General features: G+C 40.3%; 1 protein-coding gene across 3 annotated transcripts in view; it reads right to left on the reverse strand.

Moving 5' to 3' along the window:
- The window catches only part of POGLUT3 (protein O-glucosyltransferase 3), a 31397-nt gene extending 6374 nt beyond the window's left edge, over positions 1-25023 (reverse strand). For 2 of the 3 annotated variants that reach the window (XR_009693052.1, XM_061144268.1), the window contains exons 1-5: positions 24822-25023; positions 10068-10265; positions 5692-5978; positions 2609-2825; positions 715-911 (exon numbers count right to left, since the gene is read on the reverse strand). Coding sequence is in view for 2 of the 3 variants with exons in the window: in XM_061144268.1 (XP_061000251.1) it covers positions 715-911; positions 2609-2825; positions 5692-5978; positions 10068-10265; positions 24822-25023 (1101 nt within the window). In the remaining variant the exon portion in view is untranslated. Of the gene's footprint in view, positions 1-714; positions 912-2608; positions 2826-5691; positions 5979-10067; positions 10266-12937; positions 13159-24821 lie in introns of those variants that run through there. The other variant, XM_061144281.1, reaches the window with a different exon arrangement.
- Between the last annotated feature and the right edge of the window lie 1614 nt (positions 25024-26637).

The following is a 26637-nucleotide window of genomic DNA, read 5'->3' on the forward strand; positions in this document are numbered from 1 at the left end:
TGTGAAGCAGATATTATCAGCTCCTTTTTTATAAATGATAAAACTCATTTCAGAGATCTTTATAAACCTCTATTGTATGAGCCCAAATCCCATGCTCTCTTCATTATATCACCTTGAGAGGAAGAGGACATACAGATTTGGTAATTAATTTTTTCTTAAATAATTGGTTCCAAGGGTTTTAGATTTTGTCACAGCCAGTTAGCTTTTGTCAAATTGTTCACATCTCTATCTCGTCTGCACCTCATATGCGGTGCTCTGAAGGAGCTGGGCAGGCTCCCATATGTCAGAGGCGAGAGGTGCTATCGAGATGACAGCCCCAAAGTTAATAGCAGAGGCAGGACTACAGGTGGGACTTGAACATCATTTTACTAGCATGAAATTCATACTCTTTTTATTTATAAGATCATTTTATGCAACAGACATTTATATTCCCAGTTTATTTAAAAAATACAAAAAAGAGAAAAACATGGAAATATACCAAAATATTAAGTTAATATTTTGAGTACTAAACACAGTTCTGAGCTATTTGTAGACAAAGTTAACAACAACAACAAAGGAAAAAGAAACTGCATGAGTTTTGTAATTCCCTGTGTCTGAAAAGTAAGTGTGTGCTGGGTCATAAAATCGTAGAAATCTGCCCAACCCCAGCTATTTGTTTGACTTTTAACACAAGTTCTTCACTTTGTATCTCTCCAGAAAGAACTAAGCGCATACCTTAAAGAAGTCAAAGAAACCTATCAATTTAGCTTTTCCGAGCTCCTTTTCTTTCTCTTGGAAGAAGAAATATCCTGTGATTCCTGCATCTAGCAGCTGTGGGTTTTCCTTGGACAGCTGCACCAACTGGAGCCTCTCCTCTCGGCTATCTCTACCTCTGAAGAAAGCTTTCTCTGTTTTGTTGATCCAGGAAGGTCCTAGATGTTTGGGACCATAAAAAAATACTCATGTGAATTTGACATTTTTATATTCTGATAAGTATATCATCTTTAATCTACCTTTGTTATTTAAGATGCTAAAGCTCTTTCACTATCAACACATCTTCTAAAGTAAGTGTAACCTCCGAAAAATACGCTCTAATTTTCATCCTTTTGTGTACTAATGAGAGCTCCCTCAAAAGGTTGAGTTCCTGTTGTATGACTTTAGGAATTATCCAAAGCAATGCTGAATCAAGTTCAAAGCAAAATGAGATTCCGTGACTTGGTTCACTCACCAAGGCATTAGTTTCTTCCATCTTTTGTGCTTCACACACACACACACACACACACACACACACACACACACACAGACAAGACTGTCATTCTTAGAGTGACTATAACAAACTACACAATTAAGTAACACCCACACAACTTTAATTCTTAGGTCACTCAGAATTTCGAGCACATCAATTTGAATACACTGAAGAATTTTTCTAATATGCTGTTAAATGAAAATATACATGTATAACTAAACTATGTATATATATTTATATTCTCTCTTTCCTGGGAGGGAAATAATCAGGAAGAATTAATTTAGATCTCTTTCTATCATTCTAAAAAGAAGTCATTAGTTAACACTTCTCAGTGTTCTAAGGGAGAAATCATAAACCACAGAAACTAGGGGGGTGGTCAACCTCTTTACTATTTTATCACACTTTTCAGGAATTTACCGATATCAAATAAAAAGTAGGTCAGTTTTCATTTCCCATTATCTTTAGAGACTTTACAAGGAGTCTCTAGTCTCGTCTACAGAATAAGTCCATCTGAACTGCTCTAAATAGAAATGAAGTCTTGTAAAGATAGGCAGTGTTTTTTTCTACTCAGGGAGTTCAGTTTAATAAAATGGGGTGTATTACCATAAACCTAAGGCCATTAAATAGGAGTGAAGGAATTCAGATTGTAAAGGATCAAGAGTCACATAAACAGGGAAGAGAATTTCTTACTGGAGGTTGTAATATCCAAATTATATCAGTTCTCTTACATATGAATATAACTTTATATTTTTCAGAATTCTCCCTCATTTCATCCAGCAATATCAAGGCACTGGAGTCACCATTAAGTGAAAGTTTTGCCAAATACGTATTTTTCTGGGACTTTTCTGGTGGTCCAGTGGTTAAGGACCCACCTCGCAATGCAGGGGAGGCAGGTTTAATCCCTGGCTGGGGAACTAAGGTCTCATGTGCCACGGAGCAATTTAGGCCACGCACAACTACTGAGCTTGCACACCACAACTAGAGAGTCTGAGTGGCAACAAAAGTCCTGAACGACGGCAATGAAGATCCCCCATGTTGCAACTAAGACCCAATGCAGCCAAATAAATAAATAATACAATTTTTAAAAGAAAATGAATAAAAATTTTTTAAAAATATATTTTCAAATGGTATTTACATGTGACCAACTCAAAGGAGACTCAGTTATAGTAGGTTTTGGACATTACTAGCCCAGCTCACATATCTTTGGTTTTTGAATTAGAAGAATCCTAAATAAAAACCACTTTAGAGTTCAGACTGCTGTTTTTCTCTTTTCCTGGTTAGAAAAGAACAATGGTTATTTAAATATATCAACGTACTCTCTCTGAGTGAACATTCCTTTCACCTTTTTTACTTTTAAGCTTTTTCTTAGAGAATGACTTTTACCTGTATTTCCCTGAATAGAAAGGAGATCATTTGTAACACCCCTCAAAGCTTCAAGCGTGGAGTGGGTGATGTCATATGTTGGAAGGATAACATCTCGTGAATCCAGAGAGCCACACCATGAAATGATAGGTAAAGGGCCAGGGGTTTCATTGACTTTTCGATGCTCCAAAGGCCAGTCTCCAAGATTAACATAAAATTCTAAATCTGGGAGAAGGACCTAAATAAACAAAAGAATGTTTATCAGTGTCGGGAAGACCTCAGTCTTTGATACTAAATGCTTTGGTTCTTTGACTTTTAAAAAATTTCTGATAAAACAAATTTGAAAATAGAAGAGAGAGGGATGCTTCTCAGTCATCAGTAGTATCAGATAATCAAGGGGCTTCCCCAGTGGCTCAGTGGTAAAGAATCCGCCTGCCAATGCAGGAGACATGGGTTCAATGCCTAGGTGGGGAAGATCCCACATGCTGCAGGGCAACTAAGGCCATGCGCCACTAACTACTGAGCCCACATGCAACTACTGAAGCCTGCGTGCCCTAGAGCCCATGCTCGGCAACAGGAGAACCCACAGCCACGAAGGCCTGCACACCACAGCGAGAGAGCAGCCCCCGCTCACCGCAACTAGAGAAAAGCCTGTGCAGCAACTAAGACCCCAGCCAAAAATAAATAAATAAATAAATATATATATATATATATATATTTTTTAAGAAGAAAATCAAGGGTGAGGATAATGCATGACAATTCACTTAAGCAGGAATTAGCCACCTCTCTTCAGAGCTGGCATTTAAAACTGTTGTGTCTATGTAACTATAGGTATGGAAACTTTGCAGAAAGGCGTGAATGAATGGCTTCAAGCACCCTTTCTGCCAGCAGCCTAAGGGAGACTCTATAAAGTTAGACCTAAGCCCTTGTTTTCCTTCACTATCAAACCTCTTTATAACAACCGTGTTTGTTTTGGAATCTGCTATCCATTTCCATCTTCATGCTCAATGCCTTAGTTCAGGCCTTTATCATCTCTTCCCTAGATTGTTGCAATACTTGTCCCTTACTAGATGTTCTGATTCTAGCCTCTCCTGCCCTCCGCATTGTTGTTCAAATTTCTAAAACCCAAATTAATGTTACTACTAAGCTTAACAGTACCTTAATCCTATAGGACAAGGTCTAAACCCCCTAGCTGGAATTCAGGCCCTCACTATCTTATTCCAGGTTAGCTTTGAATCTCATTTTCCATCTGCCCAAGTAGCAGAAAACTTTACTCTCTGAAAATGCCACCCACCTTAACATGTAATTCTCTTTACTTGGAATGCCCTTCTCCTACTTATTCACCTGGCAATCTCTTTTCTCATCCTCCACACCCAGAGCAAATGTCACCTCCTCTAGGACTCACCTTCCTTGGACATTTTAACTCTGAGTACCTACTTCTCTTATGTGCCTATCATGTGTGGCATAATGTTGCTTGTATTCATATCCCATCCTCACTTCCGAATAACAAAAACAAGTTCCCCTAGAGTGAGCTGTTCAAAACCCAGAGGTGAGTCTCGTTTATCTTAAATCCCTTTTCAGCCACTGGGCAAAGAACCTGGAACAAAAGGGAAGGGCAAAGGGATGTGACTCTTCAGCCTAGTGCTCCCTGCTACCATTCAGCAGCTTATTAATAAGGGCTTCCCTGATGGCTCAAACCGTAAAGCATCTGCCTGCAATGCAGGAGACCCGGGTTCAACCCCTGGGTTGGGAAGATCCCCTGGAGAAGGAAATGGTAACCCACTCCAGTACTCTTGCCTGGAGAATCCCATGGATGGAGGAGCCAGGTGGGCTATAGTCCATAAGCTCCACATCAGAAGTTCTCACTGCAGAGGAGGATTTCTCAATCTTGGCACCACTGACATTTTGGTCTGGGTAATTCTATCCTGTGGGGGTTGTCCTGCACATTGTAGAATTAGCAGAATCCCTGGCCTACACCCACCAGGTGCAGTAGCAAGTCCCCAGTTGTAACACTGCCAAATTCCTCTCAGAGGCAAATCATTCCTAGTTGAAAACCACATAAGCACAAGAGATACAGAAATACAGGGCAGAGTGGACTGGTGGTAGTCCAGGAAGAAGGAACCGCCTTTAGGATCAGATGCCCATAATATGCTCACGTGATGGGCTGACGGGGAGGCAGGAGGCAACTGCTATTTAAAATAAGAATTGATTGCAGTCCCATATTTCATGTGCTTGGGAACATATAACTCATATCAGGAAAGGTGACTTTTGGGTAAGGAAAATACCTTCATGTCCTTTCTAGATGAGAGAGGTAAAAAAATGCCCACTCTTCCTCCTTTATTCTACACAATTGGGAATGAGGAATAACAAAAGGTAGTTTGAATTGCTCTGCTTAAGAGGATTTATAGGAGTTTTGTAAACATGGAAAGAGGGGCCGAATAGAGGGAAAGAGGGAGGAGGTGCTGGGGATGTGAAATCTTTTGGAAGATAGAAGCTACAATCATGTTTTGTAAGAAGCCTAGACATGAAGATCAAGGTCAGCCAGTGAGAAATTCCCAGAGGTAAGGATGACTGAGAGTCTGATTTTACACAGGGATGTCTATTTTTACATGTTAGGATTTTTGTTTTGCCTATTCTGCATTGGCACAAAATAACCTCTCTCTGGTACCTCAACATTCAACAAAATGTGCCATGCACACGATCTTTTAGAAGCACTTAGGATTAAAACAATGAAAATGTGTCCTAAGTTCAACGTATTTTGAGGTGACAAGAAGAAAACTGCTGTAGAAAGTGAAATCTGAATGGAAGGAGTGTTCAGCAGGAATGGGGAAGCTGAAGAACTCACCTTGCAGCTATAAATGTCTGGGAGTTAACAGAAGACTTGAGAGAGTGCTATATGGTCTACCTATCTGAGATGGGGGCTCAAACTATTTAACTTAAAGGAAAGAGAAATCCAACTGATCTGTACTCAGGTGGTAGACAGATGTACATTTTCAAGCCTGGAATCCATTTTCATTCTTTACCATTATTATTCTAAGAATTAAATGCTACAAATAAATATTTAAACTATTTTGGTTTTGGAATCAATGAATTCATTCTCATACCTTTCTTGCCAGTGACAGCAAAATCTCATCTGAGAACATTTTGAAGTCTGTGTATTTTCCTAAAGATCGTCGGTAGATGTGGTTATTGAGAATCGTGTAATGAACAATAGCACCCCTCTCATCCCCAAACCTTTTCGGAACTTCAATTAGCATCTGCTGGAGATTAATGCTGGGGAAAGAAGCAAAATCTTTTTCAATCTGTGGTTCCTTGTCTGGACAAGACAGAGTTTTCTGCCAGGCCTGAGGATCGTCTTCTGGACACTCACAGTACTCATGGTACACTGGTCCTAAGGAAAGCAAAACATGTGGAATGCCAAGCTCCATTAACAAGCAATGCAACACAGGGAGTTGTTTCTGCCACTGCTGTGAGCATGTGATGACTTCTTGGTAAACTCTTAAGATTATCCAGACAGGGATAATCTACTGTAAACAAATCAGTGGTAAAAGTAATGTCAGAGTCTTGTGCTCTTACCTTCTGACCCCTTTTCACCCCACCCTAGATAACCTAGTATAGCATATACTCTCCCAAGGTAACATAGCATATGCTCTCCCAATGTAACCTACTCATTTAGTTCATTGATAAATTTATTTCCAATGAGCTATAAATGGCCAATGAGCATAAAACTTATCTTTCAACAGGGAAAAAGAGAATGTATTCCTTTTTAGGCATGATTATGTAGTAAGGCTGGTGATTTTTAAAGACAAGATGAGGTCTCTTCCTCTGAATCCCTAAAATTACCTCCATGAGCACATCTCAAAAAGGAAATATGAAACTCAGGGACATCTTGAAGTGTAAGCTTAAAGTGGTCAAACATAAGTATGAAACTATTCTGAAGACTCATTTAAAAAAGAATTTGTGCAAAATTTATCTTATTTCACAATATATCCGTATTTAATATAAAAATTATTTTAAAAGCTATTTAATTTTCTTGAGGATTTCTACTTCAGACCAGCATAAGAAATAGGGGTCAATTTAGCTTCCTACCTAAAACTACCAAAATACGGATAAAATATATGAAACAATAGTTTTTTAAGACATCAGACATCAGGCAGTGAATAATGAGTATGAGAGATGACAAACAAATGAGGTAAACTCTCTAGTTCCTCAAGTTTACTGCCCAAGGGAGTTTCTGGGTGGTGCAACAGGGAGGAACAATCTGGGCAGAGCCCAGGAGCCTCACTGAGTTGAGACAGAGCTGAAAGTCCAAGGCAGCTAGAAGTTGTAGAACATCCTGCACAGAGACAGAACTCCAGAGACCTGTACAAGTTTCCCCTCAAATATTTAAGGCATACTGATCAATATATATGTTTGAATAAACTGTCCGAAACAAAGAAAGAACTATCCATAAGGCCATAAGGATTAGAGGCAACAATACCCATGGTTCATACAGGGCTGGAAAAAGTGCCTATTCATAACAAACCAAACTGGAAAGCATCCTAATTCATAGAGGTCACATAGAATATGCAGAGATGTATTGCCTGAGTAGTAAGGAATAATTAGCCCTAGACTAAACATGGCTCTGGGCCTGCCTAATAAATTGTAAAAGAAAATTTGAAGGATCAACTTACTTCCAAACAATCGCATCCTAGAGAAAAGCTCAAGAAGATGAGAAAGCATTGAGCAATGAGAAATACACTGGATAGAATTAATGACAAACTGAACATAATAGAAGGAAACACTGTAAACTTAAACATATAGAAACTATACAAAATGAAATGGAGAAAAATATAATTTTAAATGAAAAGAGCATAATTGAGTCATGGAATCATTTCAAGCCTAATGTATGGGTAATTAGAATTCTTGGAGGAGAGCTGAGATAGAACAGAAAAAATATTTGAAGAACCTCTGGCCACTTTTATGCTGGATTTGATGAAAGCTATAAACCCAAAGATCCACAAATCTCAAGCATAAGAAATATGAAGAAACCTACACCAAAGCACATAATAATCAAATTGCTCAGAACAACTGATAAGAGAAAAATATTTAGCAGGGGATCAAAGATATAGAAAATGGCAGATTTATAACTGGAAATAATGCAAGTGAGCAGATATAGAAGATGGCAGAACAATATATTCAAGTACTCAAAGGGGGGGGGAAAAAACTGTCAACCAAAAGCAAAGGAGAAAAGGAAAGATATATCCATTTGAATGCAGAGTTCCAAAGAATAGCAAGGAGAGATAAGAAAGGCTTCCTCAGTGATCAATCCAAGAAAACAGAGGAAAACAATAGAATGGGAAAGACTAGAGATCTCTTCAAGAAAATTGGAGATACGGAGGGAACATTTCATGCGAAGATGGGCACAATAAAGGACAGAAACAGTATGGACCTAACAGAAGAAGAAGATATTAAGAAGAGGTGGCAGGAATACACAGAATGATTAAAAAAAAAAAAAAAAAGATCTTAATGACCCAGATAACCATGATGGTGTGATCACTCACCTAGAGCTAGATATCCTGGAATGCAAAGTCAAGTGGGCCTTAGGAAGCATCACTAGGAACAAAGCTAGCGGAGGTGATGGAATTCCAGTTGAGCTATTCCAGATCCTGAAAGATGATGCTGTGAAAGTGTGGCACTCAATATGCCAGCAAATCTGGAAAACTCAGCAGTGGCCACAGGACTGGAAAAGGTCAGTTTTTGTTCCAATACCAAAGAAAGGCAGTGCCAAAGAATGTTCAAACTATTGTGCAATTGCAGTCATCTCACACGCTAGCAAAATAATGCTCAAAATTCTCCAAGTCAGGCTTCAATAGTATGTGAACCGAGAACTTCCAGATGTTCAAGCTGGATTTACAAAAGGCAGAGGAATCAGAGATCAAATTGCCAACATACACTGGATCATAGAAAAAGCAAGAGAGTTCCAGAAAAGCATCTACTTTTGCTTCATTGACTACACTAAAGACTTTGACTGTGTGGATCACAACAAACTGAGGAAAATTCAAGAGAACTACCAGACCACTTTACCTGCCTCCTGAGAAATCTGTATGCAGGTCAAGAAGAAACAGTTAGAACCATACATGGAACAACGCACTGGTTCCATATTGGGAAAGGAGTATGTCAAGGCTGTATATTGTCCCCCTGCTTATTTAACTTATATGCAAAATATATCATGTGAATTGCTGGGCCGGATGAAGCACAAGCTGGAATCAAGATTGCAGGGAGAAATATCAATAGCCTCAGATATGCAGATGACACTATCCTTATGGCAGAAAGTGAAGAGGAACTAAGGAGCCTCTTGATGAAAGTGAAAGAAAAGAGTGAAAAAGCTGGTTTAAAACTCAACATTCAAAAAACAAAGATCATGACATCTGGTCCCATCACTTCATGGCAAATAGATGGGGAAACAATGGAAACAGTGACAGACTTGATTTTCTTGGGCTCCAAAATCACTGCAGATGGTGACTGCAGCCAAGAAATTAAAAGACGCTTACTCCTCGGAAGGAAAGTTATGACCAACCTAGATAGCATATTAAAAAGCAGAGACATTACTTTGCCAACAAAGGTCTCTCTGGTCAAGCTACGGTTTTTCAAGTAGTCATATAAGGATATGAGAGTTGGACCATAAAGAAAGCTGAGCACTGAAGAATTGATGCTTTTGAACTGTGGTGTTGGAGAAGACTCTTGGGAGTCCCTTGGACAGCCAGGAGATCCAACCAGTCAATCCTAAAGGAAATCAGTCCTGAATATTCATTGGAAGGACTGATGTTGAAGCTGAAATTCTCATACTTTGGCCACCTGATGCGAAGAACTGACTCTTTAGAAAAGACCCTGATGCTGGGAAAAATTGAAGCCATGAGGAGAAGGGAATGACAGAGGATGAGATGGTTGGATGGCATCACTGGCTCCATGGACATGAGTTTGAGCAAGCTCCGGGAGATGGTGATGGACAGGGAAGCCTGGCATGCTGCAGTCCATGGGGTTGCAAACAGTCAGACATGACTGAGCAACTGAACTGAACTGATAATTCTACCTGGCAAAATATCTCGCAAAAATACAGGCAAAATAAAGATATTTTCAGATATCTAAAAGCTGGAAGACCTAATCACCATTATCCTCACATTAAATGAAAAGTCAATAGGAATTCTTTAGGTAGAAGGCAAATAGTACTAAATGAAAACATGTATCTATGCAAAAGAATGAAGAGTACTAAATATGGTAACTATCTGGGTAAAAACACAGCAGTGTTTTTGCTTGTCATTTAAATCTCTTTAAATTACTTAATTTTTCTCTCCCCTAAGATATCAAGAGAATTGAACTCCAGGAGGTACATATATCACATTTATCCCTTTGCACATGTCTTTAACATCATCATAATGCAGTCTGAAAGCCATGGGTTCTACACATAAGGCTGGCTCTGGTTGATGTAATAATTACTTACCTTTCAAAATATAGGGAGACTGAGCAACGTGTTCATCACCATAAAGGACTTCTATCTTCAGCCCTTTACTAACAGTTTCATACATCCTATATCGCATCAAAAATGTTCCATCATTCCTGTCCAAAGGTTTAGGGACATGAATCCGAACCACCTCTTTAGGTGACAGAGATTTGATTACTACTCTGAATAGTGTTTGACCTGGGGGGAAAAAAAAAGTATAAGTAATTCTATTTCAAGGTTCTGCTTCACAGAAGTTTATTTTTTCTGTACCATCAATGGTAAACAAAATTATTTTAGTTTTGAAGATCTTTGACACCAGGAACTATATTTAGTTTAGGTCTTCTAAACCAACTGAGGCCTGTGGCTCAAGATAGCAGAATAGAAGGATGTGTGCTCATCTCGTGAGAGCACCAAAATTGCAACTAGCTGTTGAAGAATCACTAACAGAATGCTGATACCCAGTAAAATAAGATACCCCACACCAAAAGACAAAGAAGAAGCTGGAGTGAGATGGTAGGAGGGGTGCAACCATGAAAAAATCAAATCCCATACTGACCAGGTGGGTGACCGACAAACTGGAGAAAAATAATACCAAAGAAGTTCTCCCACGTTGTGAAGGTTCTGAATCCCATGTCAGTCTCCCCAGCCTGGGGATCTGACAAGGTGACGGGGAATCCCCAGGGAATCTGACCTTGAAGACCAGCAGGACTTGATTATAGGACTTCCACAGGACTGGGGAAAACAGACTCCAGTCTTGCAGGGCACAGACAAAATCTTGCACACACCAAGTCCCAGAGGAAAGGAGCAGTGACCCCACAGGAGACTGAAAAAAACTACCTGCCAGTGTTTGAGGGTCTCCTATAGAGGTGTGGGCTGGCAGGGGCTCACCACAGGGATGGGGGCACCGGCAGCAGAAGTTCTGGAAGGTTCCTCTTGGCATAAGCCCTCTTGGAGGTTGTCATTAACCCAACCATAGACCCCAGGGTTGGATTGCCTCAGGCCAAATAACTAATAGGGATGGAGCACAATCCTACCCAACAGCAGATAATTGGGCTAAAGCTTTACTGAGCAAGGCCTTGCCCACCAGAGCAAGACCCTATTTCTCCCATCACCAGTCACTCCCATCAGGAAGCTTATGCAAGCCTCTTAGTCTCCTCCATCAGAGGGCAGACAGAAGAAGCAAGAAGTACCACAATCCCACAGTTGCAAGAAAAAACCGTATCACAGAAAGTTAATCAGGATGAAAAAGCAGAAAGCTATCTGCCAAATGAAGGGACAAGACAAAACCCCTGAGAAAACAACTAAATGAACTGGAGATAGGCAACCTTCCAGAAAAAGAATTCAGAATAATGATAGTGAAGATGATCCAGGATCTTGGGAAAACAATGGAGGAGATGCAAGAAATGTATATCAAAGACCTAGAAGAACTAAAGAACAAAAAACAGAGACTGAATAATACACTGGAAGGAATCAAGAGCAGAATAACTGAGGCAAAGAACAGATAAATGACCTGGAGGGCACAACGGTGCAAATCAATGCCACAGAACAGAATATAGCAAAAAGAATTAAAAAAAAAAAAAAAAAGGAAGACAGCCTAGGAGACCTGTGGGACAACATTAAATGCATCAACATTCACATTATAGGGGTCTCATAAGGAGAAGGAAACGGCAACCCACTCCAGTGTTCTTGCCTGGAGAATCCCAGGGACGGAGGAGCCTGGTGGGCTGCAGTCCGTGGGGTCGCTAAGAGTCGGACACGACTGAACGACTTCACTTTCACTTTTCACACTTTTCACTTTCATGCATTGGAGAAGGAAATGGCAACCCACTCCAGTGTTCTTGCCTGGAGAATACCAGGGACAGAGGAGCCTGGTGGGCTGCCGTCTATGGGGTCACACAAGAGTTGGACACGACTGACGGGACTTAGCAAAGAGCAGAAACAGACAAAGGACCTGAGAAAATATTTGAATAGATAATAGCTAAAAACTTTCCTAACATGGGAAAGGAAATAATCGACAAAGTTCAGGAAGCAAAGTGAGTCCCAAGGAGGAACACACCAAGACACATGGAAATCAAACTGACAAAAATTAAAGACAAACAGAAAATATTAAAAGCAACAAGGAAAAAATGACACATAACATACAAGGGAACTCCTTTCAGGTTGTCAGCTGATTTCTCAACAGAAACTCTACAAGCTGGAATGGAATGGCATGATATATTCCAAGTGATGAAAGGGAAGAACCGACAACCAAGAATACTCTACCCAACAAGACTGTCCTTCAGATTTGGTGGAGAAATCAAAAGCTTTCCAGACAAGCAAAAGTTAAGAGAATTCAGCATCACCAAACCAGCTTTAGCACAAATGCTAAAGGAACCTCTCCAGGCAGGAAACACAAGAGAAGGAAAAGACCTACACAAAATGAACCCCAAATAATTAAGAAAATGGTAACAGGTTCATACATATTGATAGTTATCATAATATAAATGAATTAAATGCACCAAGCAAAAGACATAGAGTGGCTGGACAGATGAATACACATGCAAGAATGCACTTCCACTTACCACAACACTCTGCTTGAAGCCCCCCGCGCCCCGCCCCACAGATTGTATGTAATCATTTTCTATTGTTAGGTTAATCATGTTCCCAATATGGCTTGCAATTATAATTACCTTTTACTTTGTCTTTGGTTATTGATTGTGAAAACTGATAAACATCATTTACTATTGTGATTATGTAACTGTTACTCACTTAATACCAATGTATCATGATTGGTCAACAGGAAAATAATAGAACTCTATATCACCAAAAACTAGGAACTAATAGAAAAACCTGTAATCACTTTTTGAAATCCAGATGCATAACAGAATTACCTTGGTATTTTTTTGAAAAATACAAACGTTCAGGTATTGTTCTTTTTCTCCAAAGCTCCAGGTATGTTTCTATTGAGCAGCCATGTTTAAAAACAAATGGACTATATGATGATTCTTTACTTTTATCTAGTTTGTTTTTCTTTTGTCATTTCATATTCAGTGCTCTCATTTCATTTACTTATGTTTCCCAATTTCTCCATCTCTTCTTTTTGTTTTCTTTTCTGAAGTTCTTTCTCAAGCCTTTATCAAGCAAAGTAGAAAAGTTTTTGTATACATATAAATAGTATGTATTATATATATTTTAGAAAACATGAATTTTTACCTAACTAAAAACTGTATGACATTTTGATTTCACTTGTTTGACTTAGTGTGAACAGAATGCTTGATTTCTAATTTAAAAAATTAGATATGCCATAAGCAACAAAAATTTACTATATAGCACAGGGACCTACAGTCAATATCTTATAATAATCTACAGTGGAAAATAATCTGAAAAATAAGATATGTGCATGTGTATAATTGAATCACCTTCCTGTGGGCCTGAAACATTGTAAGTTAACTGTGAGTTCAGTTCACTTCAGTCGCTCAGCCATGTCAGATTCTTTGTGACTCCATGGACTGCAGCACATGAGGTTTCCCTGTCCTTCACCATCTCCCAGAGCTTACTCAAACTCATGTCCATTGAGCCGGTGATGCCATCCAACCACCTCGTCCTCTGTCATCCCCTTCTCCTCCTGCCTTCAATCTTTCCCAGCATCAGGATCTTTTCTAATGAATCAGCTCTTTACATCAGGTGGCCAAAGTACTGGAGGTTCAGCTTCAGCATCAGTCAACCCAATGAATATTCAGGACTGATTTCCTTTAGGATTGACTGGTTTGATCTCTTCATAGTCCAAAGGACTCTCAACAGTCTTCTCCAACACCACAGTTCAAAAGCATCAATTGTTCAGCCTTCTTTATGGTCCACTCTCACATCCATACATGACTACTGGAAAAACCATGGCTTTGACCATACAGAAATCTGTTGTAAAGTCAAGTCTCTGCTTTTTAATATGCTGTCTAGGTTGGTCATAGCTTTTCTTCCAAGGGGCAAGCAACTTTTAATTTCATGGCTAAAGTCACCATCTGCAGTGATTTTGGAGCCCAAGAAAACAAAGTCTGTCACTGTTTCCATTGTTTTCCCATCTATTTGCCATGAAGTGATGGGACTGGATGCCATGATCTTTGTTTTTTGAATGTTGAGTTTTAACCCAGCTTTTTCACTTTTGTCTTTCACTTTCATCAAGAGGCTCTTTAGTTCCTCTTCACTTTCTGCCATAAGGGTCATGTCATTGGCATATATGAGGTTACTGATATTTCTCCTGGCAATCTTGATTCCAGCTTGTACTTCATCCAGCCTGGCATTTCACATAATGTACTCTGCATATAAGTTAAATAAGCAGGGTGACAATATACAGCCTTGCCATACTCCTTTCCCAATTTGGAATCAGTCCATTGTTTCATGTCCGGTTCTAACTGTTGCTTCTTGACCTGCATACAGATTTCTCAGGAGGTAGTCTGGTATTCCCATCTCTTGAAGAATTTTTCACAATTTGTTGTGATCCACATAGTCAAAGGCTTCAGTGTAGTCAATGAAGAAGTAGTAGATGTTTTTCTATAATTCTCTTGCTTTTCCTATGATCCAATGGATGTTGACAATTTGATCTCTGGTTCCTCAACCTTTTTCTAAATCCAGCTTGAATATCTGGAAGTTCCCGGTTCATGTACTGTTAAAGCCTAGCTTGGAGAATTTTGAGCATTACTTTGCTATCATGTGAAATGAGTGTAATAGTGCATAGTTTGAACATTCTTTGGCATTGCCTTTCTTTGGGATTGGAACGAAAACTTACCTTTTCCAGTCCTGTGGCCACTGCTGAGATTTCCAAATTTGCTGGCATATTGAGTGCAGCACTTTCACAGCATCATCTTTTAGGATCTGAAATGGCTCAACTGGAATTCCACCACCTCCACTAGCTTTGTTCCTAGTGATGCTTCCTAAGGCCCACTTGACTTCGCACTCCAGCACATCTAGCTCTAGGTGAGTGATCACACCATCATGATTACCTGGGTCATTAAATATTTTTTGTATAGTTCTTCTATGTATTCTTGCCACCTCTTCTGAATATCTTCTTCTTCTAAGTCCATGCCATTTCTGTCCTTTGTTGTGCATATCTTTGCATGAAAAGCTCCCTTGGTATCTCCAATTTTCTTGAAGAGATTTCTAGTCTTTCCCATTCTATTGTTTTCCCTCTATTTCTTTGCATTGGTCAGTTAGGAAGGCTTTCTTCCCTCTTCTTGTTATTCTTTGGAATTACATTCAGATGGGTATATCTTTCTTTTTCTTCTCTGCTATTTGTAAGGCCTCCTCAGACAACCATTTTGCCTTTTTGTATTTCTTTTTCTTGGGAATGATTTTGATCACTGCTTCCTTTATGATGTTACTAACTTGTCCATAGTTCTTCAGGCATTCTGTCATCAGATCTAATCCCTTGAATTTATTTGTCACTTCTACTGTATAATTGTAAGGGATTTGATTTAGGTCATACCTGAATGGTTGCATGGTTTTCCCTACTTTTTTCAATTTAAGTCTGAATTTTCTCCTTTGGGTAAGTTTAAAAGCCCATTTCAGTTCAGTTGCTCAGTCGTGTCTGTGACCCCATGGACTGCAGCATGTCAGGCTTCCCTCTCCTTCACCATCTCCCAGAGCTTGCTCAAACTCATGTTCATTGAGTCGGTGATGCCATCCAACCATCTCATCCTCTGTCATTCCCCTCTCCTCATGCCCTCAATCTTTCCCAGCATCAGGATCTTTTCTAAAGAGTCAGTTCTTCGCATCAGGTGGCCAAAGTATTGGAATTTCAGCTTCAGCATCAGTCCTTTCAATGAATAATCAGGACTGATTTCCTTTAGGATTTACTAGTTGATCTCCTTGCAGTCTGAGGAACTCTCAAGTGTCTTCTCTAACACCACAGTTCAAAAACATCTATAAACTTTTAGGATGGTGTAGCTCTAAGGAAATTCCACTTTCTCCTTATAAAGTATGCGTGAGCCTTCTTTGTAATCCATTTTAATATCCCTCAATTCTGAAGAAATTTCCCTTCCATTTCCGTAAGTAGAGAGAGATTATAGTCATTTACTAGATTTGCACAAATACAACACACTCACCTACACACAAACTCACACACCTTGTAAATACTAGATATACCCCTCTAAGTTTCTTTCCTAGAATCGAAATGAAACAGTTACATTAGGTTAATCTATCATTCCTTTCAACTTCAAAATTCTGTGGGTTTTCTGTTCCAGGATAGACAATACCTACTTAGTAAACTTTCCCTTCTCTTTTTGCAGTGTATTAGCTGACTTTTTAAGGCTTTGAAACAATATTGTTGCAGGAATAAATGTTGGGACCTCTTTCTTCAGAGAGTACAGTGGACATACCTGCATTTAACCCAGATCTGATCTTCAAGCATTTTGACAACAAGGAGCAGTCAATATCCTAACCACAGTTTATCACCATATCAAAGGAAAATGTTTAAAGAAAAGTGGTGAATCTTCTGAAATACAAAGTCTTGGTAAACAGCAAATTGCGATCAAAGAAATCTTTCATACCTATCATATTTAATAATATTCAAATATTAAACATATTTAACATATATTTTTGAAATGACTGAAGAAAAAAGTTTGTTTTTCTTATTCTTAGTTTCTAAATCTAGTGAGTGATGTTTCTACTCTTTTTGATCTTCAAAGGTTTTATTTTTTCTTGTGGGTCAGAAAAAATGTTTCTTAGTCCCTTCAGTTTAGCAATAGTAATGTAGTGTCTGATATATTGCTAGTAAATAATTAAGTACCAAACACATACATTTTAGGATTTTTGAAAAAGTGTGATAAAATTATGAAAGACATTTGCCTAAATAAATGAAATAACTGTAAGGGATGTTGTAAAAAAAAAAGTACTAATGTGAAATTATTATAAATGTTAGTCAATTACCTGAGATGCTTAATGAAACATATGTCATTGCTTTGTGTTATTTCCCACGTAGTTTCAGAAAGGCAATGTGGTGTGGCAGACTGAAAATCAGGAAGGCAGAGCCTGGGGACTAAAAAGCCATTTCCATCATTCTCTCCTCAGATTGGAAACAGGGCAGAAAAGCTTCTTATCACCTATCAAATAGTTCTATCCTCTATAAGTTTATGATTTTAAATAAAACACAGATAGGACAAGCAATTAATGACTATGTGACATTGTGAAAGAAGCTTAGTTTACAGAAGAAATCTCTAGAACACTTCATTAATTTAAAATTGATCAGGACTAAATTAGAAATAAGCAATCCTACCCTCATAAAAGAGAAAACAAGAAGAGTATCATATCAAATTGCTTCATATAGAAGGAATGTGAATTTTAATTTGCCCTGGAGGCTAATGTAATGGAACTGAAATGAAGTCAGCTTGAGCTTTTCTGTTCTACAAATTCACACTTCTTTATGAAAGATAGCAAATTGGATAAGAATGTAGTGACTAAGGAGACAAAAGGAGGTTGGTAGTATCAAAACTTTATTAGACTCAGAAATTTTGAAAACTTTTGATTGGGAAAGAAAACATTTTTTAAAAAATTCACTTACTTAGTCAGGGGGACTGTGCCCGTCCCTGAGCTTGAGATTTTCATATGCATTTTCTCTTATTTATTTCCTCCAAGAACTTGTGGGACAGGTATTTGTCATTCCATATTACAGTTCAGGAAGCCAAAGGCTATCATGAAGAAGTTCAGCAACTTCACCAAGGTCTCATATATATGAGTAGCAGAACCAAAATTTGCACACAGCTTGAATCTTTCTTCCTTCAAAGACCATTTTGAATCCAATTTGTCACACTGTGTAATGCTGACATATAGATTCCCCTTCATGGATCACAGCACTGTCACGGTGAAGGGGCTTGTATAACTCAATGAAGCTATGAAGCCGTGCCGTACATGGCCACCTAAGACAGATGGGTCATAGTGAAGAATTCTGATAAAACGTGGTCCACTGGAAAAGGAAATGGCAATCCACTCCAGTATTCTTGCCTGGAGAACACTATGGACAGTATGAAAAGGCTAAAAGATATAACACCAGAAGATGAGCCTCCCAGGTAAGAAGTTGTCCAATATGCTACTAGGGAAGAGCAAATGGCAATTACTAGTAGCTCTAGTAAGAATGAAATAGCTGGGCCAAAGCAGGAACAACACTCAGTTGTGGATGTGTCTGGTGGTGAAAGTAAAAGTCTGATGCTGTAAAGAATATTGCATATGAACCTGGAATGTTAGATTCATGAATCAAGGTAAATTAACGTGGTCAAACAGGAAATGGCAAGAGTGAATATCAACATTTTAGGAATCGGTGGACTATAATGGACAGGAATGAAAGTGATGAGGGGCTTTCCTGGTGGCTGCAATGCGGGAGACTGGGGTTCAGTCTCTGGGTCAGGAAGATCACCTGGAAAAAGGAATGGCTACCCACCCACTCCAGTATTCTTTCCTAGAGAATTCCATGGACACAGGACCCTGGCAGGCTACAGAATTTAATTCAGATGACCATGATATCTACTATTGTGGGTGAGAATCTTTTAGAAAAAATGGAGTAGCCCTCATAGTCAACAAAAAAGTCCAAAAGGCAGTACTTGGTACCTGGATGCAATCTCAAAAATGACAGAATAATCTCAGTTCAGTTCCAAGGCAAAGCATTCAATATCACAGTAACCCAAGTCTATATCCCAACCACTGACACGGAAGAAGCTGAAGCTGACCAGTTATGAAGACCTACAAAACCTTCTAGAATTAACATCAAAAAAGATGTCCTTTTTATCTTAGGGGATTAGAATGCATAAGTAGGAAATCAAGACTTACCTGGAGTAACAGGCAAGTTTGGCCTTGGAGTACAAAATGAAGCAAGGCAAAGGCTAACAGAATATTGTCATATAGAGAATACGCTGGTCATAGCAAACGCTCTTTTTCAACAACTCAAGAGATGACTCTACATATGAATATAACCCAGATGGTCAATAATGAAATCATTGTTTATATTCTTTGCAGCCAAAGACAGAGACACTCTATACAGTCAGCAAAAACAAGACCTGTTGCTGACTGTGGCTCAGATCAGCAAAATTCAAGCTCAAATTGAAGAAAATAGGGAAAACCACCAGCCCATTCAGGTATGACCTAAAATAAATCCCTTATGATTATATGGTGGATGACAAATATAGTCAAGTGTTTAGACCTGGCAGACAAAAATGCCTGAAGAACTAAGGATGTTGGTTCCTAACATTGTATAGTAGGCACTGACTAAAACCATCCCAAAGGAAAAGAAATACATAAAGGCAAAGTGGTTGTCTGAGGAGGCTTTACAAAGAGCTGAGGAGAGAAGAGAAAAGAAGGGCAAGGGAGAAAGGGAAAGATATACCCAACTGAATACAGAGTTCCAGAGAATAGCAAGGAGGGATAAGAAGGTGTTCTTATATGAACAATGCCAAGAAATAGAGGAAAACAATAAAATGGGAAAGACTAGAGATCTCTTCAAGAAAATTGGCGATATCAAGGGAACAATTCATGCAAGGATGGGCACGAGAAAGGACATAAACAGCAAGTAGACCTAACAGAAGTAGAAGAGATTAAGAAGAGGTAGCAAAAATACACAGAAGAACTATACAAGAAAGGTCTTAATAACCCAAACAATCAATGGTGTGCTCACTCACCTAGAGCCAGACATTCTGGAGTGAGAAGTCAAGTGGGCCGTAGAAAGCATTGCTACAAAGTGGAGGTGACAGAATTCCAGCTGAACTATTTAAAATATTAAAAGATGATGCTATGAAAGTGCTGCACTCAATATATCAGCAAATTTGGAAAACTCAGCAGTGGCCACAGGACTGGAAAAGGTCATCTTTCATTCCAATTCCACAGAAGGGCAATGCCAAAGAATATTCAAACTAACGTATAATTGTGCTTTTTTCACATGCTAACAAGGTTATGCTCAAAATCCTTCAAGCTAGGCTTTAGCACTAAGTGAAGCAAGAAATTCCAGAGGTACAAGCTGGATTTACAAAGGGCAGAGGAACCAAGATCAAATTGCCAGCATCCATTTTACCATAGAGAAAGCAAGGGAATTCCAGAAAAACAACTACTTCTGCTTCATGACTATGTTAAAGCCTTTCACTATATGGATCACAACAAACTGTGGAAAATTCTTCAAGAGACAGGAATGCCAGACCACCTTACCTGTCTCCTGAGAAATCTGTATGTGGGTCAAGAAGTAACAGTTAGAACCATACATGGAACAATAGACTGGTTCAACATTGGGAAAGGAATACATCAAGGCTGTATACTGTCATTCTGCTTATTTAACTTATATGCAGAGTACATCAAGCAAAATGTCATGCTGGATGAATCACAAGCTGGAATCAAGATTGCCTGGAGAAATAACCTCAGATATGCAGATGATACCACTGTAATGGCAGAAAGTGAAAAGGAACTAAAGAGCTTCTTGATGATGGTGAAAGAGGAGAGTGAAAAAGCTGGCTTGAAACTCATCATTTACAAAACTAAGATCATAGATCAGGTCCCATCACTTCATGGCAAATAGAAGGGGGGAAAGTGGAAGCAGGGACAGATTTTACTTTCCTGGGCTCCAAAATCACTGGGGACAGTGACTACAGCCATAAAACTTAAAGATGCTTGCTCCATGGAAGAAAAGCTATGATAAACCTAGACAGCAATATTAAAAAGCAGAAGTCACTTTGACAACAAAGGTCCGTCTAGTCAAAGCTATGGTTTTTCCAGTAGTCATGTATGCATGTGAGAGATGGACCATAAAGAATGCTGAGCATCAAAGAATTGATGCTTTGGAATTGTGCTAGAGAAGATTCTTCAGAGGCCCTTGGACTGCAAGGAGATTAAACCAGTCATCCTAAAGGAAATCAACCTTGAATATTTAATGGAAGGACTGATGATGAAGCTGACACTCCAATCCTTTGTTTTTGTTTCGATGCTCCAATACTTTGGCTGCCCAATGTGAGAAGCCAGCTCATTGGAAAAGACCCTGATGCTGGGAAATACTGAAGGCAAAAGAAGGGGGCAACAGAGGATGAGATGGTTAGATAGCGTCACTGACTCAATGGATATGAATTTGAGCATACTGTGGCAGATAGTGGAGGACAGAGGAGCCTGGCGTGCTGCAGTTCATGGTATCACAGAGCTGGACATGACTTAGTGACTGAGTAAGAACAACAAGGTTCCCAAAATTCATAGTTGGAAAAATAACCTCTGTCATTCCTGTTGCAATGGAGTCTTCATCTCCCTTTTTGTTTAGGAATTTTATTAATGCTCTCTACAGCTGCAACAAAAGGGCTGACTCCACCTGGCCAAGGGAACAGTCCTGAAGGCCAACTTGGTACAACTCGGGCGAGGCTCAATGGAAATCCTCCAAATGTATGACTGCCTGCTAATTGTGAATACTCTACAGGAACCTATTGAAAACCTTGATCTTATTAACAATACCAGCGATCTGAAAAAAGGAAAAGACCATTGAACTAGGTATTGAAAGCATTGGGAATCTAGACATGACTTATCCACTGTGGAACCACAGGAAAAATATTTATTTTCAATAAGCTTGTTTCTTACAGGATTAGTGAAGAGAATAATACCAGTCCTTCCTATCCTAGTGACTTAGACAGTAAAGAATCTGTCTGCAATGAAGGAGACCTGGGTTCAAACCCTCACCTCGGAAGATCCCCTGGAGAAGGGAATGACTACCCACTCCAGTAACCTTGCCTGGAGAATTCCATGGACAGAGGAGCCTGGTGGGCTACAGTCCATGGGGCTGCAAAGAGTCGGACACGACTGAGTGACTAACACTCTTACTAACTCACAAGATGATTAAGGAGAGCATATGAAATAGGGCACAGTTCAAAACACTGAAGTGCTACTAGGAGGTAAGATAATTTTATAAAGATATTACTGATGAAGGTAGAGGACGACTGCGTAGAAAAGAGTCCTGGTATCTTGCTATGTAGACATACTCCAAACACCCTCTCTCTATCTCTTCTTTCTTTTCTTCCACCCTAATTACTGAGAAACTCTGCCAGGCATTGCGTTAGATGCTGGGAATATAAGAATGTCAACAGGTTTTGCCTACATTAATAATAGAAGGAAATACTCCATTTAAGTCAGAGGTTACTGAAAATAAAGATATAGATTGGTTTCTTCCTCATCCAAAATCACAGACCCCCAAATTTCTGTCTGTGAACTCCTGTTTGAAATCCCCCTGTTTTAGACTATTCAAGTTCACATGTTTGCTATCTAGGCTCCTGGAGATATGCGGCATAATAATAGTACTCAGATAAGTGCAACATTGTTAAATGAGAGTGCTAATTAATAAGGGAATCTTGGTAAGTCATGTAAGATTACAGTTTGAGAAAAATTTCCCTATTTTTCAATTAGTTCTTGGAGAAAGAATTTTTCAGGACTTGCAAGTGAATGATGTTAGCAGAAAAATGTAAAGACTGGTTGGGTGAGATTTCAGAAATATAGGGCAGGTTTTTAAATGGAAGCTAGGAATCATATCCTGAAAGGAGAAACTAAAGGAATAAAAGTGAAGTTGTCTGAAAAAACTTGATGAAAGTCTTTAGTTTGTTTCCTTATAACTTTTCTCCTGATTATAAAAACATTATGATCATTTGGGGGGAAAAAAAGAAGAGTGAAAAAAAGTGTGTTACTCTCTTGCTGTGACCGCCAGTAAGCCTGATGTGTGAGGTACAGGTTCATTTATTTATTACAAATTGGAATGAAACTATACAATTTGTTTCCTGTTACATCTTTGAACTTGTATAAGCATTACTAATATCTTAAAACATCAAAAATTTTATTGTGATTTGAAACACACAAAACTGACCATCTTAACCATTTTTAAGTGTACATTTCAGTAGTGTTAAGCATATTCACATTTTTGTGCACAGAATCTCTAGACCTTTTTCATTTTGCAAAACTTGAAACTCTGTACCAGTCAACAACTTCTCATTTCCCTCTTCCATCGGCCCCTGGCAACCACCATTTTACTTTCTCTTTCTTCGAATTTGACTACTTTAGATACCTCATATTAGTGTACTTGAAAATGCTACTTTAAATAGCTGTTAAATATTCCATCACATGAATGTACCATGCTTTGCTAACACTACCTTATATTTGCTCTTTAAACTTATTTGTAATAAATAATCATAATGGGGCAAGATTATCCTTGTTTATATGTCTTTGACTACCTTCTGATCATTTTCTCAGAAGTCTGATTATCAGATTAAAAGGCATGGACATTTTTCATAAATTACTTTTTTTTTTTACATATTCATTTCATTTTTATTTCATTTTCATTACATTTCATTTTTACACTTTCTAATTGTTGAGACATACTTTTTGCAAATTAGGTTTGTAAATGTTTAAGATTCTTCATGGAAAATTACTTTCCAGAAACATTTGACCAATTTGCTCCCACCAGCAGAGGATGAAGGTCATTGTCTAAGAGTATTTCATTAACAGCTTTGAGTATTAGCAGTTAAAAATTTTTCGCCATTAGTTTTAAATTAAAAATGGAATAAAAAATTGAATTTTATTTGAATGTATGCATGTGTGCTAGCTAAGTCCAACACTTTGTGACCCTAAGCACTGTAGCCTTCCAGGCTCCCCTGTCCATGGGATTATCCAGGCAAGAACACTGAAGTGGGTTCCCATCCCTCCTCCAGCGGATTTCCCTACCCAGGGAGGGGACCCACTGTCTCTTAAGTCTCCTGCATTGCCAGGTGGGTTCTTTACCACTAGCGCCACCTGGGAAGCCTATTTGAATTTACAGTTCTTTCATTAAAAGTAAGATTAACAGTATTTCATTTTGGATCATATAACTTCCTTTTTTCCACGTATAAATTAATTTTTTCCTTAGTTTTCCATCTTTTTTCTAAAGCCCCCCCCGCCCCCACTTATAACATTACAAAATTATTTTTAGAAAACAAAGAAAACTATAAAGAAGAAAATACACTCCGTGGTGAAAAACTAAATCTGGGTTTAAGGATCTTCTGATCCTTAGGGCCATGGAGACTTCTTTAAAAAAAAAAAAAAAGTACTCAGTTTTCCACTGGCGGTGGAAGAGGCACTGGGTGTTCTGATTGTCTCTTTGTCGACAAAACAGGTTGACAAGACATAAATCAGCAAATCCTGACCAGCAACAACTTGAAACGAGCAGGACAACCTGTTAAGAAGTTGCAAACTTAAGAGGGTAAGTGGGCAGAAGGGATTCAGGACAGGACCCTTTCTCAGCAGAGGTAAAACCTAATAAATTTCGAGTTTCACTAATTCCTGCAATCCGCTTTCAAGAACTCGAACCTCGAAGAAAACAAAAAATCTAGCCTGTAAAACTACCTCCTTTTTGCCTGCTACTCTGACATCTCCTTTTTGTAGGATCAGGCCTAACAACGCGACCCGATCCGATTCTCGGGCTGGATGACTCAACGCCTGAAGGCACTCCCTGCAAGCTGTAACAGATCAGACAACCCGTCAGGCGTGGAAAGACCACCTCCGACTTGTGACTCACACTGCATTTATTAACACCCCGGGCGCCATCCATCCGGAATATCAGTCCCCGCACGTTAACTGCGGAAGGGCGCTCGGAGTTCATTTATTCATTCAGCAGACTTGCGTTGCAACTCCCACCCCACTAACTTCCTCCCTCTGGTCCCCCAGGTGACCAGAGCCGAGGGAAGGACGCCACGCGGGCGGCGGGCGGGTTCCCGGCGAGGGACGCGCGGAGGGGACCAGGGGAGGCCCGCGGCCGAACGCTACCTGGGGGCGAGCGGGTGAGGTTTTGGCCCTCCGGGTTGACGGCCTGCAGGTAGAAATAGCGGACCGGCAGAACGACGCCCGCCTGCAGCCCGGGGCCCCACACCAGGCTCCGCGGCGCACTGAGGGGCGCCTCCGGGGCCCCCGAGGCCACGAGCAGGGCGAGCGGCAGCGCCAGCAGCCGGGCCAGCGGGAGACGGCGCATGGTCTCCGGGCCACGGCGCCCCAGCTCGGCGGCGGCGGCGAGGGGCGGGCCCGGGCGTACGGCGGGCCGGAGCCGGGCCCAACCCGGGGCGGGCTTCGCTCCGCCGCCCGCGGCTCCACCCCCGGTTCCCACCCGGCCGGAAGGCGAGGGCGCGCCCGCCGCAAGGGGCCGGGCGCCGACGCGGGGCCGCGACCGGCTCGGCTCTCGCGCTCTAGGCCCAGGGGCCGGCGGCACGGGGCTGAGGACCAGGGCGGAGGGGGCGCTGCTGAGACCAGCTTGCTTGAGGCTGTGCCCCGCCGCCGCCTCTGCTGCTGGAGTTTGGCAACTCTTCAGAGGAAGCTGGCTTTTTTTTTTTTTTGCCTATTAAAATTTTTTTAAGTTATTTTTTAAAATTAATTCATTTATTTTACTTTACAACATTGTATTGGTTTTGCTATACATTGACTTGAATCCGCCATGGGTGTACATGTGTACATCCTGACCCCCCCTCCTACCTCCCTCCCCATCCCATCCCTCTGGGTCATCCCAGTGCACCAGCCCGGAGCATCCTGTATCATGCATCGAACCTGGACTGGCGATTCTTTTCACATATGATAATTTACTTGTTTCAACGGCATTCTCCCGTATCATCCCGCCCTCGCCCTCTCCCACAGAGTCCAAAAGACTGTTCAATACATCTGTGTCTCTTTTGTTGTCTCCCGTACAGGGTTATCGTTACCATCTTTCTAAATTCCATATATATGCGTACTGCCTTTTTGGAAACGCACAGGGTGATTGCTGTAGAGAAAAGGCCCAGTGGCAAAGAGCTTACAGAAATGCCTTCAAACAAGGAATTTCACTGAGTTTAAAAGACGCGGAGCAAAATGTCATTCCCCTTGATTCCGTCCAAGGCCAACTCTCCCAGCCCTTCTGTTCACAACAGCATCCATCAAACTGTATCACCTGTCTTGTTTTCTGCTCAGCAGTCTCCCTCACTGGACTGTAACTCCCTCCAGTCTCCCACATACCCTAAACCCTATACTTCCCTTCTTTCAACAAGTGCTTGTTCACCCTTCACTGAGTTGGAGCCAAGCCTCAAGTGAGGAACCCGGAGTTGCACGCAGTAGCAGGAGTCAAGAGTTGAGACCCCTGGGTGAGCATCACTTCAAAGTCAGAAACTGCTGTCCCCTGTAACTGATGGGGGTTGATTGGTCTTGACTGCTCCTCGCTCCTCAGATGCTGGAAGTTGGATCTGGGGGAAGACTGGCAAGGACCCTGGTAGCGGGAAGTCACTGTCTACCTTTCTCTTCCCACCATTTTGATCTTGTATAGATAACAGTAAGTTTCAGTGTCCTGAAGAGAGATCTTAGTTCCCTGCGCAGGAAATGAACCAGGGTAACCTAGATGAAAACCAGGAATCCTAGCTACTAGACCACCAGGAAGAAATAGACTTAAGTGCTCATGCTCATAGAGGTAGAAAGGACAGCGGACCCATCCCTCCACCTCCCAGCACCTTCTGGACTTCCTGTTAGGTAAGAATGATAAACCTCCTACTTCATTTAGTGAAGCCACTCAGTCGTGTGGGATTCTTTGCGACCCCATGGACTGTAGCCTGCCAGGCTCCTCCGTCCATGG

The sequence above is a fragment of the Dama dama genome, chromosome 1, assembly GCF_033118175.1.
Source record: "Dama dama isolate Ldn47 chromosome 1, ASM3311817v1, whole genome shotgun sequence".
In the NCBI taxonomy this organism is placed as follows: domain Eukaryota; kingdom Metazoa; phylum Chordata; class Mammalia; order Artiodactyla; family Cervidae; genus Dama; species Dama dama.